A 17,759-nucleotide genomic window follows, 5' to 3' on the forward strand; every position below is an offset into this window, starting at 1 on the left:
CTTCCATCATTCCTGTCACCTGTGCTAGAGGCAGCTGGATTTTGTACTTTTGCTTCCCACTGCTTGTCCTAAGACAAAGTTTTCAAAGAGGCTGTGACCCCTGAGTTCTTGGGGGGGGGGAGTAATTCATTTTAATGGGCAACTGTAATGCATGCGGGTAAAACACTGCTGACAATGAAGAAATATGTAATAGTGAATTCGGGTAACTTTACGTATTTGGAGATCTTTGTGGATGCCAAACATTAAAAGTAGCTGAAGGACAGAGAGACAGCTGAGAAATTATTACCTTCCATTTTGTCGGAAAAAATTATCTTCGAAGTCTCTCAATTTTTTTCTGATTCGCTTCTTCTCTTCCCTGACTTCTTGGAGCTGCTCTAAGAGCTCAGGGCTGTTGGGTTTAAATATAAACAAGATTATACATATGGACACAATTATAACAGGAAGCATACAGTAAATCTACAAATGTATGGTTGTACGAATGCCAAGCAATGGAGCTGCTGCTGCAAGCAGTGCTGGCAACCTGATGATACTTTCAACAAAAAGCTCTCTGAATTTAGTTCAGCAAAACGATCATACGCTGAAGCCTCTAAGGAGGTCAAGTGTGCATTTCATAATTCACCACTAACTTCTACGAAACTTACTTGCTGAAGATGGGTCTGGGATTCGTGACTTTTATACGATCCAGATCCAATAGTCACGACTTTTAAGGCTACAACCTACATGTGTTTGCATCAACCCTAGGTGTTTGAAGCTAGCAAAGCTAGTTCAACTTGACCTCTCCAAAACCTGAAACACCTTGTAGAGTACAGGGTTGTTTTCATGATAAAGGCTTGCCACTGGTGAAGTACAGCTACTACTTAGTGCTAGAATCTAAAGATGCAGAAGTCAAATATCAGTATCAGGACAAGGTAGTTTCTTCCCAAACCCTTTCATATGAGGGTCTATTGCATTTAAAAATAAAGCGTAAAAATTTCTGACTCAGATCATAAATGGAAAAAAAAATTTAGACACTTTCTGACAAATAAAATGCTACCTTAGCAAGAAATAACTTTTTGAAGTTGTCTGTGAATTCAACATACATGGATGCTTCATGGAGATTTGAAAGCCCCATATCCTGATTGCTTCTAGATGGCATCTTATCATCCACCGGGGAAACAAAGCCGTCAGCATCATCTTCTAGTTGATCCAAGAAGCTACGCACGCTGAAATCTGTTTTCATGGTAATTGTGAAATCTGGCTTCATGTTGCTGTCTTCCTCGGACCCCTCCTCTTCCTCCTACAGAGAGGGACAGAGCACCCCCGTAACAGAATAGGTTACTGCTTCCCTTCTCAGAAACAGGTACCTCCTCTCACCACATGCACTGGGGAACAGATACGAAAAGTGGATAGGCAGAGCAAGCGCTTTAATTGCTAAGCACTACAGGACACCGAAAGACCACCAGTAAGACACCCTATACCCAAAACATGTCAGAGAAACTGCGACCACCAATTCGGACTTGTTAATGAGACCCATGGCAACAAAACTGAGTGAAAAATACCTGGGGTTCTCAGCAACCTGTTGCTTTATGTATTCTGGTGTAAATAACAACACTTACAGCCATTACGCACACTGTGTACCTGGCAGCATACAGATTGCCAGGTTAAAATGCGGAATATTCTCTCAATAGATGCAGCTCAACAGCTCGCTCTAATGGCTGAATTCAAGACCTCAAATGCTCATACAGTGATATCAGGGAGCTCAGATCAGTCTTTCAATGGCCCAAATATGGGACACGATTGACTGTAAAAGGACTGCTGTTGCTAACGTGTTCCTGACATCAGCTCTGTACCATTTAGCTGGAATGCACTAAAAATTGGAGTGGAAACACTCCGCTGAGTGCAATTTCCCCCAAAATACACTGATGAATTGGTTGTGTTCCAATTTTTTTGCAAAATTTATAGGCACAAGATTTGGAAGTCTCTGCTGCACTTGGTACTTGCTCATTCATAGCATTCTCAAATGTCCTGCGACACTGTCCAGAAATCATTTGGATTTTCAGGGAACAGAGCCCAGTTTTCTCTTACTTACAGAGACATTTCTAGGAGGCAGTTTTCAACCTTTATATAAGGAATCAAGCATGAACATTAGAGGAAGGTAATAAACGCCAGCATGGATATAAGTCTCCTATTTATGTACATGTGTATGTATATATATTTATTTTACAACCATGTAACTCTAGCCAGGAAGAATCTAAGCACATGAATATCTTTAAAAGCTTTTGAGGGCTAATATCACTAAAGCTTTCAGGTGTATGCAAAAATATATTGTTGCACTGTGATCAAAGGAAGCCATTTTCTTTACTTTTTTTTCATGCGATTCCTTATGAATAGTTCAATTATTCCTAAGAGATTGCTCCCACATTTCAAGCACAAGGAGAGAAAGTAACACTAGGACCTGGCATAGTCCCACTAAATCCTCAAAGTCAATGATTTATAAATGCATATATTTACATGAAAATCAGAGTTTGCCCAGAGTTTTCTTTTTATGTTAAAGCTCTAGGCCATGAAAATGCAATGCAAAGCCACAGGCTGAGAATTACAACCAAGATGGAGGCTTGAGGATGAAAAAAAGATTAGCTGGAGAGGAGTTTTAAGTAGTAGTAGTAATAATAATAGTAATAATAATAAAAGATACAGAGAAGTTTGAAAACATCTCAGGAAAATCTGCAGGGAACTTGTGGAAGTTAAAGCAGTATTTAGCATACGATTAGGTAAGACCATTTCTCCAGACATCAATTATATAGCTTAAACAGAAGGCATAAACCAGCAGTCACAGTACTGTCCTTAAACCCTGCAAACAACTTCAGGCTGGGCTGGGGAAGGCAGACCACCGCTCTCTGCCGTTTGCCAGTCCCCAAGCACGCTTTCCTGCCCTGCCGGGTAAGGGCAAGTAGGACCAAAGCAGGAGAAAGCCAATCCTGCCGCGGAATGGAGGAGGATTTGCTAAGTCAATCTAAGCAGTAAAAACGGTACGCTTTATTTTAGGCGAATCTCTCTGGCACCAAAGGAGGAGCTCCCGTGCCCCTTCCTGGGAGAGCAAGTTGCTTCTGAATTCCCCTCCTGGGGAGAAAGGGAAGGGACAATTTTCACAAGCCGTGTGACAAACTGCTCCCGAGGACAGATGCAAGGTGTAAGCTGGACCTGTAAATCTGGCAGCAGCCTCTTCCCGCAGATGCCCACGAGCCCATCTCACTCGCCTTGCTCCAGGGCAACAGCACGCTGCCCAAGCCAGCCGGGATTACGCTGGCGCCGAGCTCAGGAGCGAGCCTCCTGCCAATGGAAGCCCATGGGAGGAAAAGAAAGCGTAGAAATTTCACTTGTTTAGACCTCAGTGCCAAAACGCTATATCTGGCTGTCACAAGACCTCTTAAAGCATTTTGCTGTTTAAAACAAAGGAGATAATTAAAAGGATTCTCTGTGAGAAATCGAATGGAAATGGCCGTCTAAGGCCTTCGCTCTAAACAAGCGTCACATGGGAATCTTATTTTAAACCTGCACTGGCATTTACACCTCGAACCAGAATGATCTTCACTGACTAGATCCATTTGGCTTGCACCTGCTTGGATCTTCAGGCAATCATGAGGCATTTAAATTTTCCAGAATTACAAATGTAAAATCTCCAGAGTATCCCATCACCAGCACTCCCAGCAAGCAAACTTCCCAATGATTTTTTTTTTCAACACAGACAATATTCAAGCTACTGTAACCCAAATGACCATGCTGGTCATCAGCAATCACCAAAATTGATAGCTGTAAGTTTTGACTCTGGGTGCAAGTGTAGGTGAAAAAATAGAGGACATGCTAAAAGAAAAGAACAAAACCAAAAATACCCTTCCCCACCAGACCACTATTGCGGATTTGATCCGGCAGTTATCTAGAAAATACCGAGAGCTCAGTGATGATTAACAAGCCTCCAAACAACAGATCAACATCTTCAGGCTGCAATCTGGTTTAAATGAGTATGTGCCTTGAAGAGTCCATTAACATATAATGTACTGTAATTGCCTAATAATCAAATCGCCTCGGATGTCCAGGTCTGCAGTATTTACACCATTAACCAAACTCTGGCTGGATAATGGGTAAGTGACCCAAGTGTGCTGAAGCGCTTTTTTCCCCGCTACATCGCAAGGGTAACGAAAGCAAGCCAGGGCCCAGCTCCTCGCCGCTTGTCCTGGTCAACTGCTGGACTTCCCTTCTTCTCTGGGGAAGAAGGCTCGATATCGTAGCAGTCTTCACCACCAAGAATTACTACCCCACAGCAGCACGAGAAAGAAACACAACAATCCTGCCATCCAAATCTGACCAAGCGTTAACTAGCAGAACCGAGTTGTTCTTAACTTCCATCCTCATGTGACTTGGTTAGAAATACCGCTCACAAGGTGGTGACAAAGAGCCCTGGATTAAATAAGCATGTGAACGGGAGTAGGTATGGATCCCATAAGTGCCCCGGCTGGCTCCACGTGCGAGCATTAGTTTTGTGAGAGCTCATTCCTGCCGCAGTGCTGTGTGCAAGCCACAGAGCTTTGGAGTGAGAGAAACTATCGCAAAACAAGTTAGTGTCATTAAAAAGAAAGGAGAAAAGTAAGAAAAAAGCAACGTACACAGGTAATTGTGATTTTTTTTAAGCAAAATAAAATATATTATGTGCAGGTGAAGGGGGAAGGAGAAGGATGGGAAAGAATGCAAAGCCAAGGAAATACTGTAGTCTTATCTACAACAAGGGAAGAATTTGATCAGAACTGGTGAGGCTTAAAGCAGCTACTGATTTTTCAGGAGGACACTGCAAAAAAATCAACACTGATGGAAAAAAAATATCAATCAATCATTCTCTTTCATTGGTATAAGGGGAAAATTGATGCAAACTGAGCAATTAGTTAGCAGCTGGAGGTCTTCACCTTTATCTCCTTGAAGAAGGAAGCTGTTTCGCCCTCGATAATTGGCTGCAGCAAAGGGCTTCTCCGCTTGCTGGAGGGGGAACCCTGTGACAGGTGTTAACAAGTACGTTACATTATGAACCCCTTTCTCCTCCACCACCTGCTCTCAGCTCATTCTCACCCACACATTCACTCTCAGCTCATCGCTGGACCATCAGGAAAAATCTATTTCTTAAAGAAGAAAAACATGCCCGGCAAACCCCATGAACCTCGAGCTGTTTTCTCTCAGGATGTTGCTTAGCAAGGAACATCATTGCCAAACACTTTTAAGAGAAAAAGCTTGGAAGGTGGAATACTAGCTGGGCAGGAACTACAAAGTAAAAGCTGCAGGAAAATAATCCCAAGGCCCAGACACACACACGACATTTGGTTGACTCTCCAGAGCTACAGCGTAAGCCCAGCTAGACTCTCCAGGCTTGCTTTCCAGGAGCCTGATTTCCCCCTGAAATGCCTAATGATGTACAGATGGATTTTCAAATGCATCCTGCCTCTGCACGAGCCTCTCACTGTTGTCACTAGAGGGGCTGGGGAAAGCTAGTCTTGTCTCTCCTCTGCTAGCCACTGTGCAAATTCAGTTCCGTGTCTAAACAGGACCTGAGCTCTCTTTTCAGGAAGTTTCCATTAAGCTGCCCATGCACAGCTACACGGTTTCTTCTTTCTGATTGCCAGCACCGTCTTCACAGCACATATTTTGGAGAGTAGTTTGCATATTCAAGGAGGAACAGCTTTTTGTTTTGTTCTAAATGCAGGACCACCTCCCGCTATTTGCAGAAAAATCCCCCACTTCTCAGTGTGACTGCACTGAATCATGCTCTGCCAGTCCACTCACTTCACTGGCAGTTTACGAAAAGCAGCCAGGATACGAGCGCTGCTTGGGAACAGCAAAAAAAGTAAGGGATCATACATGACAGATAGAGTAAATAGGAACCATCATAAAACAATTCTCTTTCCAAAGACAGGCTAAAAGTACTCTATGTGTATTTTTTAGATCAAATAATTTTTAAAAAGAAGCCTACACAAGTTGTCTAAAATTAGAGATAGTGCATTTGCTCCCTCAAGGGGTGCGTTAGATTTCTTGCTGGTGGCAGTGCCTCCTTGCCAAAGCACCACCTCGAATGAGGGAACATCCAACTATTTGTAGGATCTCTTTCATGCAAATGAAGTGTTAGGAGACTGTTGGACCTTTTTCTCAGCCAAGGAGTCTGGTATCTCCTGTGGGACCCACGCAAGTCCGTGTTCCTGACATACAGTGCTGTGTAGCCAAGTGGCATGGAAGACCTACAGCTCAGAGTGGATTGGTAAGGAAAGGGAAGTGAGGCTGTAGCCAAACACAAGATGATGAAATAACACCAGCAGCCCAATGGAAAGAGGAGAAACAACACAAGGTGACACGTGCCCCATGGCTCACAGGTGGGCACTAGAGTCCCTTGACCAGCTTTGCCCAACCTCAATATATGGTGTGTCATTGACTCGCTCATTTGCTTTGTCTTTGAGTGATAAGGGAGGTTGGGACCTGGCCTTACTGATTGTGTTGTATGCAGATACGTGGTGATTCCTCTTTCCTCAGCTTGAAACCAAAGAAACAGCCCCCAAAAGAATGCTCTACTCACAATGATAGGGATGGTGTTGGCTCTGGAGAGGATCTGCTTGACCAGGCGATATCTGTCATACAATGGCTTCATAACCTGTCGTTCATTTTTGGTAACCTGCAAAGAAAAAAGAAGTGGGATCCATGAAGCCTGCAGCAGATACTCCACTCGATAATGTACGTGCCTGTGATCGCTGTTAGTCAGAGGGTGCTTGAAGGGAATTTCACGAGGATGACAGGTTAGCAGCATTAGCCCTGGAACTGGTAACACAAGTGCTCGTGTACGTCATTGCATCTCCTGTACCAGGTGCCAGATGAAGCAGCACCCAAGCTATGGGGTGTCTTGTAACGTGGCTGTGTGAGACAAGTGCTTTAAATGACCAACTTAGGTATTGTATGTCCACAGCACAACATGACGCATAGAGGCAGCAGTTTGTGCTTCTAATCACATCTATCATAAGGCACAACAATGAGGTCTCCCACCCTTATTCTTGTTGCTGGGACCTCAGAGGCAGTGTTTATGACCCAGAAAAGGAGAAAGGAGCTGCAATGACTGGAAACTGCAATGAAAGGAGACCTTCCCAGGGTAGGTTAAACTACAGAGTTCACAAAAGCTGACTTTTCAAGTTTGCTACTCCTCCTAATTGCCTGTCCAAGCCAGTAGTTCTCCATCTTTTTAACCCCCTAGCCTTCCCCTCCACCCCTCCTCCTCCCAGCAACCTTGCTGGGGAGAAGTTACCACAAAGCTGAGAAGGGATGAAAGTGCCAGGGCTGTGTGGTCTACAGAAGACAGAAGAGTGCTGTGATGCCCACCCCAACCCTTCCTTACATTGCTCTGTCCCTAACTCCACTCCTAGCTGCATGTCATGCTCCCATCTCAGTTTGAGCGTGTTGCAAACTGTGAGTGTTCATTTCTGTTTTTCTTTCAGATCTAAGCCAAGCCGAAAATCTCAGTAGTACTGACAGTGCAGGCAAAGGGAAGACCTAGCAGACAGCAGCTAGTGTGGGAAAGCAAAGGTCTGTCCAACTAAGTACTAGTTGTGAGGAAGTTGGGTTTTATTTCTTCAATGTTTTGTTATAGCAGGGTTAGAAAACAAACAAACAAAATATTCAGCAGAACCAACCTGATCATCATTTTTCTTTGTATTCAGCACTGTCTGACCACATCCTATGACTGTCCTTCCATTAGATCTTTTGTCTAACTTTAGATTACAATGCTCTTATGAGGGGAAGTTTTAACTGATTCTGATGTCACGTCTATCTTCCTCAAGGCTTTTTACTGCTGCTAATCAACAGAGTATCTGAACAGCTGCCATATAAAAATCAACAGCAACAGTGTAACCCCTAGCAAGCTTTGTAGAGTCTCCCTTTCTACAACAGAAATACAAGGAAAGGGAATACACCTTGAGACAGGGAGGAAATTTTAAAGTGAACTGTCTTTTATTTTGTCTGCAGTTGACTTGCACCAGAGTAAGCTTTCTAAAGCTTTTGCATCCTCCCTCCAGAGCAAGAGAGGGGTGCTGGTTTGCAAGGGGCAGAAGAGCTGTAAGTAGTGCCAGGAGTGGGACTGGCAGGGATGAACTCTAAGAATCTGGAGGTAGCATCTTCCTCCTGATAAACAAGCCTATTTCCCATGTTAGGGGCAGATGAGCAGGGAGGAAGAAGAAGGAGGACCTTTTTATTCCCTTCTGGGTTCAACACGAACATCCCCAAGCCTGACAAGGGGCATACAGATGGGCAGTCCGAGCTCTAGGGCCTGCATGTTCCTCACCTCCGAAGCACAGTCGGGCTCCCATACCCAACAGCCTCGAGTTGGCTACTTGTTGAGTAAGCAGCTCGCATGGATTAGAGGGATGTGAGCAGCATCAAACAATCCACTCAGCCTGCTCTGTATTGAGTTTCGTGTTGATGTGTCTGCATTCAATTGCACTGGCTAGCAAGTTGCTTCCAACTCTGGATGTTTCTCTGCAACCAATCAAGCATACAACTGGAGAAACTGGGTAGCTTATATTATAGTATAGTATTGTATTGTATTATTCCTAGCTTTACTAGGTTAGCAGTTAGTAGAACAGGAGGCACAGCACTACTGTTGGCTCACACAGTCTTTGTTACTTTAAAAAACCCCACTACAACACCCCCCCCCAACCCAACAAAAAACTCCCTATGCTGAGGTTTGTGCTGAGGCTGAGAACCAAACCTTCAATTAACAACATTTCAAAGTTGATAAATAGCACTGTTCTGTACAGAAAAATAAACATAAGCCTGACAATGGGCAAAAAATCCTTAGGTATGTTGAAGAATGGAAAAAATAAATGACATGCTTCAGTGTCTGAATATCAGCATGGAGGAGGAACAGAGAATTAATTTAGGCACTGGAAGTTAAGTGTATGGGGCCCGAGTCAGCCCTGCAGACTTACACCAGCACACTTAACAGAAAACAGATTCTGAAAAAAAATAAAAGTTTAGTACATGAGCAAACTGTCTCACTAGGTAAACGTAAGTAATACCAGCAAAACCTCAAAATGCAGAGAGACTGTTGGAATAATGGAGCCTTTGACACCACTCTGGGGCACACTCCACATGGCAAAAGAGCAGCCGAGGAACAGACCATTGCTTCCATTGTTAGAGCAGCTTGAGAATTTCTGCAGAGATGGACTTTTTGGCTTAACTAAAACAGTTCAGTTCCACCTTTGCAGGTTCATCTATCACTGGTGCAGAAAGACTCGGTTGCACAATAAATCTGAGCTCCATTTTTTTTCTTGTTTAGTTAAATATCTTTAAGAAAAAAAAAATACTTGGCTGAACTATTCCCATTCTCCTCAAGCTCTCAGTACTTTTCCACTGCTGCAGTGCCAGGACCTGGGAACAGCAAAAGCTGATCAGCTGCAGTCTTCCTTGCCATGCAGTTCAGTGTTGCTAGGTATAGACTGCTTAAAAACAAACAAATTAAAAAGCAGTTGTATAAATAAAGCATCAGAAAGAGGAGGAAAAAAAAAAAGGTATGCTGACAAGCTAGGCTCTGGGCTTGTTCTCTTTTTAAACAGATTTAAGTGAGTTCACGTCAATGAGATGCCACCTGTTGATTTATATCACTGTAAAAGCAGCAAAAGCTGACTCGGTCTCATGGAGAAGACAGGGAAGGTTAAGTGGATTCCCTTGTGTTGGCCTTTTGCTATTTTAGACAAGAATAGAACTGCACGTCCTCTCATACAACTATGCTGTTTTCAGTTGCTGGTATATGTGACTGTACAATATTAGCACTTCATGAAGGCATTTAAATAAATTAGTGAGACTTTTTTAAAACAACCGACAAAGAAGGAAATAATTCAGGAGCAAAAGGAAGGAAGGGATCAGGAATCCCATGCAGCAGCAGAATGACAGATTTGTCAGCTGCACTAATCAATTACTCCTTATAAGCAGTAATTTGCTGCTCCCAAGCCAATGCTCAAGGGATTAGCACCACTCTGAAATTAAGTTACTTTACCTATACAGCTGGTAGCAAAGATTATAATGGCATCAGTGAAAGAGGAGGGATTCATACAAAGCCAACTTGGTGGCCTGGAAGCCACTGTGGTTCTGCCACAGTAGGGATCAACAGGACACAATACTTAATTCTCTGTCTTCCCAAATAATTTTCCTTTGGTAAGATCAAATGTGCAAGAAACCTCACGCCCTTCGCTTCCACTGGCATATGGAAAAAACCCATCCATTTCTCAGGGGAAGAATGAAATCTCCTTTCAACTTATGCTGTGATGCTCAGGAGACAAACTGTTTCATGAATCTTTTGGCGCAAGAGAATTGTGCAAATAGCAAGGCGCCGGTGTCCCCCTGCAAACAGCAACGTGCCGGGACAAACATGCTGTAGCTCCTCTAAGAAGGAGCAATGTATGCACACCTGTCTTCCCAGTTAGCCATTGATACTAGCAAATTGCAAAATTCCTGCTTGGATGGAACCATACACAGCTATTCCCACACAGACTGTATCCCCAGCAAAGCTGGTGAGTCTGCTGGGCCACAAACTGGATGTCTGTGGATCCTGGTGAGCGTGATGCCAAAATAATGCACATTCAGCCTGTAGGCTCGGTCCTACAGGTATGTGCCAAGCCCAGCGCTGCGTTACAGCCGTCGCCTTGCTGAGAACAGACTCCTCAGTAGCAGTGGTAGTGAAGGATCAGGAAGGTGGATTAGAAGATGCACGTGTGGTTTGAACAGCAAGAAGTTCTAGTGACTGTGACATCAAAGGAGCATTAGGGGAATCATTTACCACAGACAAAGACATATAAAGATGTACTTTGAAAAAAGTGCTGCTGTACATACCGGTCTGCCATGAATGCTTTCGTAATACAGCAAAGCTTTTTGAAGAGCCACTTTTTCAGCTGCTATCTGATCTCTTGTCATGTCCTATGAAAAGTGGCACAGAGAGGAGGAAGAAAAAAAAAAAAGTCAGATTCCTGGACTGAAACAATACTGATTTGTGGCCTAACCAAAGTCATGTGATTTTGTCATTAACTGAAGACTCGTCTCTGCCTTCCAGTCCTCTTTTCCCAGCTGTATTGCCAAAGAGACTGTTAATGTGAGTGGCACCCTATGCACAATGCAGGCGGATTGAAACTACATGAACGTTGCATATGAAGGTATTTTATGTCCATAAGGGGGATTTATCGATTATCAGTGCGCTTTGAAAAAAATAATGGTATGCAACTTGTAATGATGGTGGCTCTTTTTCAGTTAAGATCCAAAGTGTAAATTCTACAACAAAACACATGTTCCTTCTTCTTCTCCAAATATGAGACAAGCTCCAGCACCTCTTGCAAAGCTTGCCATCTTTGCTTTGACTGCCACAAACGCACTTTACCAAGAACTCAAGTGCAGTCAGACCGTCTCCTTCTGCCAATTCTGCTATGGAGTGAAAAGCTCTGGCAGACAGGCTGAGGGGACCAAGCCAAAAAAAAGGGCAGACAGTTGGAGAAGACTTCCCTCACTAAGCTTGCCAGAGTTCCCACTGAACTTGCCTGACACCGAGCCTTCTCTCCTATCACAGCACCAAATACTATCACAGGACCTCTTTAAACAGCCAGGCTGTGGATTCTTGCTACCATCAGAAAACAGCCAAACACACACTGTGTGTATCTTCTTGTTCTGCAGATCTAGTAAACAAAGATAATGCCGTCTGCCCCTCTCTTACAAAGCACTGCACAATTTACATGTCAGCAGACTCACTCAAGGACTTCACTTACAAGGCTGCTCAGGAACTAGCAACATCAGACACAAAGACCTCCCTGCTGATAACCCTCAGAGATTACAGCAGCTAACAGAGCTCAATGTGAAGAGCAGCGATAAAATGCACTGCGAGAAGAGCTTTCAGCTCTGGAGTGAACTAGAAGAAAATAGATGACCCAATCTCCACAATCACTGGAAGACTCAGAATTTGCCAAAAGCCTTTGGACATAACAACAGAAACAGCCAAACACAGGACAGTAAACAGTGCAATAATTCAGAAACGTTACTTGGAATATACAAGGATCAGAAAAAGAACACACAATGACATTCAATAGAAACCGAGCTCTGTAAAAAAAAATAAAATAAATCAGGTACTAAAGGCAGAGGGAAAGAAACTAAAGCAAGTGAGCCAGGAGTAAAGGTTATAGACTTTGTGACAAAACGTAGAAGACCACAGGGCTTTCACAAGTGACTGTGCAGCCACGAGTTACCTACTTGTACTTAAAGGCCTAAATCTCATCTGTCTACTTTGTACCTTAATATCTTCAGGTCGGTTTGTCTCTGTTCGTTTTTCTTGAAGCTTCTTCTGGATAGAATCAAGGGTCGCCTCCACAGCAGGCTTGGCAGATTTATCTGACAGGTCTTGCTTCTTGTCATCATCCTTTTCGAGCTGAGAGCCAAAGCTCTTGGGGAGCGTGTTGCTCCGCTGACGCACAACAGGGCCAAGGTCTTCCTCCGATATCTTCAGTTTTGACTCTAAACAGGGATGTTTGGGGGAAGATGAATAATTTTTCTTTTTAAGATGTGACAATGACAGGATTGCTGCCTGACATCAAATTTAAATGAGGCAGCATCCAGCTGCCCCCCAAAGGTTCACCAGTGGTGGCTGCTCACCTTTAAGTTGCTTTCGAAATTTGGCCAAATCATTTGTCCATTTCAGCACTTCAGGGTTGGCTGCTTTGTCGCTGTGGGAAGGCTGGGAGGAAAGAACAGTCATGTTGAATCTGTGTTAAACCAACTGGAGAGACCCACTGAAGCAAGCGTGTGTCAGAAAAGAGGTACAACATAATTTGGACCCAGCAGAGAGCATCAGCACTGGCTTCTGACTGGCACCTGCATACCTCTGGACCAGCTCGTTGCAGACCTTGCTTTAATTGCTCCAGCCTGTCACAACACTGTCTCTTTGGGGCATCATGAGATTGAATTTTTTTTTTTTTAGAAAACACAAAACTTTTGATGGCAAACGTTCAGATATAGGAATGGCACAGAGGGCCAGATGCACATTGCAATCCTTGTACCTATTGTTTTCCAACAAGAGGGCATCTCCAAAATAGAGGAAGCCTAGCATGAACAGTTTGACAAGTGTTAGGATGCATGTATCCACAACAAAGGCTGCCTCACATCCAAAGATACTGAAATAACCCAAATGCTAGGCTACAACAAGCTCTGAGCATTTCTTCCAGGCTTTTCTACTGCAGGCAAGATCCTTTCAGTACAATCCTTTGTGGTTTAGATCACCAGCAAAGATGAACACATGCAAAGCTTTAGTTCCTTAAAAAGCTTTCTGTGCATTGGAAGGGCATGTCAGGAATAATTAGAGTATAGTACACTGCTACTGCTCAGCAGCACTTGACTGTGGTTCCTTGCTCAGGGGTAAAGCAGGCTGCTCTCTCTCCTCTGCAATGCACTGGTATCCTGGGATTACCATTATGCAAATGAGATGTGCAACTGTGCTTCCCATAAGCTGAACTTGAATAAATAAACAAACAGAAGTTTAACACAGCTATTCCTACACACTGACTGTGTGCTTTTGGCACAGTGTCTTAAGCATTGATCAAAATCAAAATCCTATGAGTTTATTAGCTTATATCTTGTGCTGCACTGATAGTCCACAATGCCTGGAAAGGTAATTGGCTTGGTATGGATGCACATTTTCCTTTTTTGGGGCAGCAGGTTTTTTCTTCTCCTTTCCCCCCCTCCCCTTCTAAAAAGCTTTCAAGCCCTCTGTATGTTTGACAGACTTCCCTAACGCCCCTTCCCTTCGTTGCTAACGCATACCTCTCCATACAAATGCTTAACTCCTAGAGACTCACTCTGTATTTCCTCTCCTCTTCAAATTTGTCCTCAAATCTCCTGATCTTTTTCTTCAGGCCCTGAATCCTCCGGGTGAGTTGTGCAGGAGTAAGGTCCTCTCTGTCATCTTCGTAAGATCCCAAAGATGAACTCCGCCTCCTGCCAAGAGCAGAGATTGCAGGAAGAGCTTATCCAAACAGCCACAGTACATCTTCATGCAGAGAAGGCTACTTAAACTTTGTGTAAATAAAGGCAAATCCCACAGAAGTGAAAAAACTCTGTTGCTACTCTGTAATGACAGACAGAAAGATGCTGTAACATCAACTCCCTAGATATTACTTTGCAAACCCAGAAACAATTAGTTACCAAGAACTTTTCTAAAAATACCAGTTTCCTGTCAGTAGGAGCAGAAACCCAGCACAGCATAGCCATCCGGCGTATGTGATCCAAAGAGACATTGCTTGATGCAACTGTGCAAACCCTTTACAGCTGGGTGCGAGAGTCAGCACAGGCAAATCACGACCCACCTCATGAAGGAATGAGAATTGGGAGGGGAAGGAGGCACTTCTGTATCATCCAGGTACTGTTGGCTCTGTCCATAGGCGTAGAAGCGAGGGGACAGCATGGGATCACTGTCCTCATCCAGAAGCTGGCGAATTAATCGACCGGCCTGCGGGGAAAGGCGAGCCTCATCTGAGTCTAAGCCGTCTCGCTGCCATGAGGAAAGAGCAGGGATGGGCTCTGGGAACAGTAAGACAAAGTCTGGTTTTATCGCTTTTGTTTTACATGTACGACAGACTCCAGGCAACTTTCCTAATGAACCCTGACCCATTTATCCTGGACCATGACTCCTTGTCATCAGGCATTCTCTGGGTCATTACGTGCATCTGCCCAGTGTGCAGAGCAATGCAAAGCATTGCCTGGCCACAGTGGGCACTCTACACAAACGTAAATAAACTCCTAGGTGCAGCAGAAAACTATACCCAAAAGTTGGTCAGTAATTACCATGGGCTGACACCAAACAAGGCTATCACCAGACAGCACCTTTGAGGAAAAAATTATGCTGGACAAGAGAGAATTATTGGCACAGGCAGTATAAAGGAGGCAACTGGACTACGGGAGGATTTTTTTCAGTTTCAGGATGCACAAATGCTGTAAATGAAAAGCATATTAACTGTCCTCCCATAGCCTCTGGCACTCCAATATGACCCTGCCACCCGCTATTGGAAATTAAAGGCTAGGAGTAAGCATAGGTTCTTCTAGTCTGCAAGGAAAAGGTGTCTCACATTACTATGTGTTCCACAGGGCACCTGGCCCGTAAATTAACAATGATGGTAATATAGTCTGAGTTTCCCCCTTTTCTCTTTCACATGCAATCCTGCTGCTTAACAGCATGGTAGAAAAATGAAGGAAATATTCAATCCCCTGGATGATCTAACCAGCTGGAAGTAAAAGCAATGTTCCACAGGGAGATGGTGGAGTGGGAGAGAAAGGGAAACCGAACTTAGCATTGCTGATTAGCATAGTGGAGCCCATGGAAAGCAACCACCTCAATCTTGTGATCACTCCCTCCAGATGCCATAAGGAGTCTAACGTTTTGTGTTCAGATAGTTTACTAAGCTGATTTGCATGCTCCTACTTAGCACCGCAGGATTAGACAGTTTAAGCACCAGGCTTTGAACTTAAAATCTAACAAATAGTTCTAGAGTCAAGTAACAAAACAAAAACCTTATAGAAAGCTCCCAGACCAGTTGCAGAGCTATGGACTCATATCCTGTGCCTAGTGCATCTACTCTTCTTCCATGAAGAGAACAGGCTTTTGAAGTTATCAATTTTTGAATAAAAAACATAGTGACTTTTGCTGAACAAGGTTAACATTTTCATAGCTCAGAATGGACTGCACGAGGCTTGCCTTACAGAACCTCTACGCTCTTTAATATACTCCCCCCCTCCCTGTACAATTTGGACAGTGCAAGATCATCCACAATTCAGTAATGATGGGCTCAGTGGTATTTTGCTTGTACGCAGCGTCAAATGATGCTCTCCTCCTCTTCCCGTCTTCCTTAGCACGTGAATATAAACGGCACGCCTCTGCTTAGAGGTTAGTGCCGCACGCAAGCTGATGCGTTGCTCTGAAAGGGATGGCTGGAGGTTTTTGCATAAGAGCCTCTCACAGGTGTTGTGATAAGTGAAGCACATACAAGCCTGGATCACAGAGGCTACTTCGATGAGGTGTGCAAGTCCCAAGAGTACGTATGTAGGCTGGTTTGCCATGGATTGGAAAGCTTCTGCAGCCTGCACTTTTCTCAGTTAATTTCTGCAACAAGAGTTTTTTCTATGCCGCGTTCAACCTTGGCAGTTCCTAATATCAGAAATATTTTGCTCAAGGAATCTGATAAGAAGGAAGGTGAAATGAAGGGCAAACCCTTCAGCCAAACTGTGACACTTTGGTGGCACACGCTTCTCTGAATCTGTCATGATTTCAGGAAGGTCTTTGCAAGATCTCTTGTAGCAAAATAAAGGCTAATAACACAAAAGGCACAACTTTGCTACATTTGACTAGCAGGAATGAAGTTAAGTGATGCATGTGATTCTTCCAGACATCTCTCACTTCCAATTTTTGAATACACTCTCTCACCCCAAAACAGAATTTGCTCTTGGAAATTGTTAAATCACACCTCCATGGGATTTACATAGATGGAATAAACTCAGAAGAAATCAGCAGCATATTTAGCAGTAACCAAATTAAGCTCCTATCACACCAGCTAACAAAGCCATTATTAATCATGCATGATGCATGTGACTTTGTCCCAAGGTGGATTTATATACCAGATAGCATGCGACATTCAAGGAATTGCAATGGCTCAAAGAGCCTCTGATCAAACTCCAAAAGACAGCAAAGCACTTTATGCAAGCTAGCAGAGACTGAGGTATGTGTACTTTCTATTTTGCTGATTTCAAAATACTGCCTAAAACCTCAAACTTGCATTCCTAAGGAGAAAGTGTTAAAAAGAAGGCAAAAAGTCCTGAAAGGAAAAACCAAATTTGAGACTTGACAGAAGAAACGGCTGCTATAGAAAATCAGCTGGTTTTAACCCTCACTCCTGGAAGGTCTGACTCGACAGGTACCTTTTCCCTTGCTGACCGTAAGTATTTAGAAGAAAAAAAATCTCCTCTGGACACAAAATGGCTAACCCCCCCAGAAAGTAACACAGCAATTAATTAAAGAACATATTTAGGTACATAGAATTATGGATTTTATCTACATCAGATCACAAAGTGGACCAGGGCTGTAGTCCAACTGCCTTCTCTCTCATACTGGCCAGGTGCCAGGCACTTCAGCTGGAAGCACTGGAATTGCTGGATTGCACAAATATACAGGAACCCACTAAGGGTAAGCTGCCGCTTTTTCTGACAGTGCACAATCAATCAATTCCTGTTTAACAGAATACCTAATATCTTTTGTTATTCATTTATCCGAGATAGCTATCAAAGTGTCGAGCCTTTTCTGAAGGCTGCTAAATTCCTGGACTTAATGGTTCAGGTTTGAAGTACCTGCTATCAGGATTAATGTTGTCACCCTTTCCCCTTTCTGCTAACTGAAGAATAAAATCTCAGTAAAGAATGTACATGTTTTACCTTTTCTTTGCCATTGACTTGACAGAGCAGTTACGCTTATTTATCTTCTGTCTTGAACAGATCTCTCTTGCTCAGAGAAAACTCTCAGTTTTCTCCTCATCTCCACATTCTTTCCATGTACTATTTTTTCCCCCCAATTTTCCATAATGACAACCTTTCATGAAAAAAAATATTTGGGAATATTTAACCACCATGGCTATACCAGTGCAGAGAAAAGGAGAAAAAAATCTTCTATTTCTTGGTCAGACTCTCAGCGTATTTCTTTT

General features: G+C 43.4%; 1 protein-coding gene across 12 annotated transcripts in view; it reads right to left on the reverse strand.

Annotated features, from left to right (window-relative positions):
- FAM13A (family with sequence similarity 13 member A) overlaps positions 1-17,759 on the reverse strand; it is a 133,432-nt gene that overhangs the window by 4,601 nt on the left and 111,072 nt on the right. For 8 of the 12 annotated variants that reach the window (XM_054823564.1, XM_054823563.1, XM_054823561.1 and 5 more), the window contains 9 exons: positions 14,382-14,595; positions 13,875-14,013; positions 12,676-12,757; positions 12,317-12,537; positions 10,879-10,962; positions 6,584-6,679; positions 4,935-5,018; positions 1,080-1,276; positions 287-388 (listed from right to left, as the gene is read on the reverse strand). In XM_054823564.1, the coding sequence (XP_054679539.1) occupies positions 287-388; positions 1,080-1,276; positions 4,935-5,018; positions 6,584-6,679; positions 10,879-10,962; positions 12,317-12,537; positions 12,676-12,757; positions 13,875-14,013; positions 14,382-14,595 (1,219 nt within the window). The remainder of the gene's footprint in view (positions 1-286; positions 389-1,079; positions 1,277-4,934; positions 5,019-6,583; positions 6,680-10,878; positions 10,963-12,316; positions 12,538-12,675; positions 12,758-13,874; positions 14,014-14,381; positions 14,596-17,759) is intronic. The other 4 variants (XM_054823559.1, XM_054823570.1, XM_054823560.1 and 1 more) reach the window with 3 other exon arrangements.

The sequence above is a fragment of the Grus americana genome, chromosome 4, assembly GCF_028858705.1.
Source record: "Grus americana isolate bGruAme1 chromosome 4, bGruAme1.mat, whole genome shotgun sequence".
In the NCBI taxonomy this organism is placed as follows: domain Eukaryota; kingdom Metazoa; phylum Chordata; class Aves; order Gruiformes; family Gruidae; genus Grus; species Grus americana.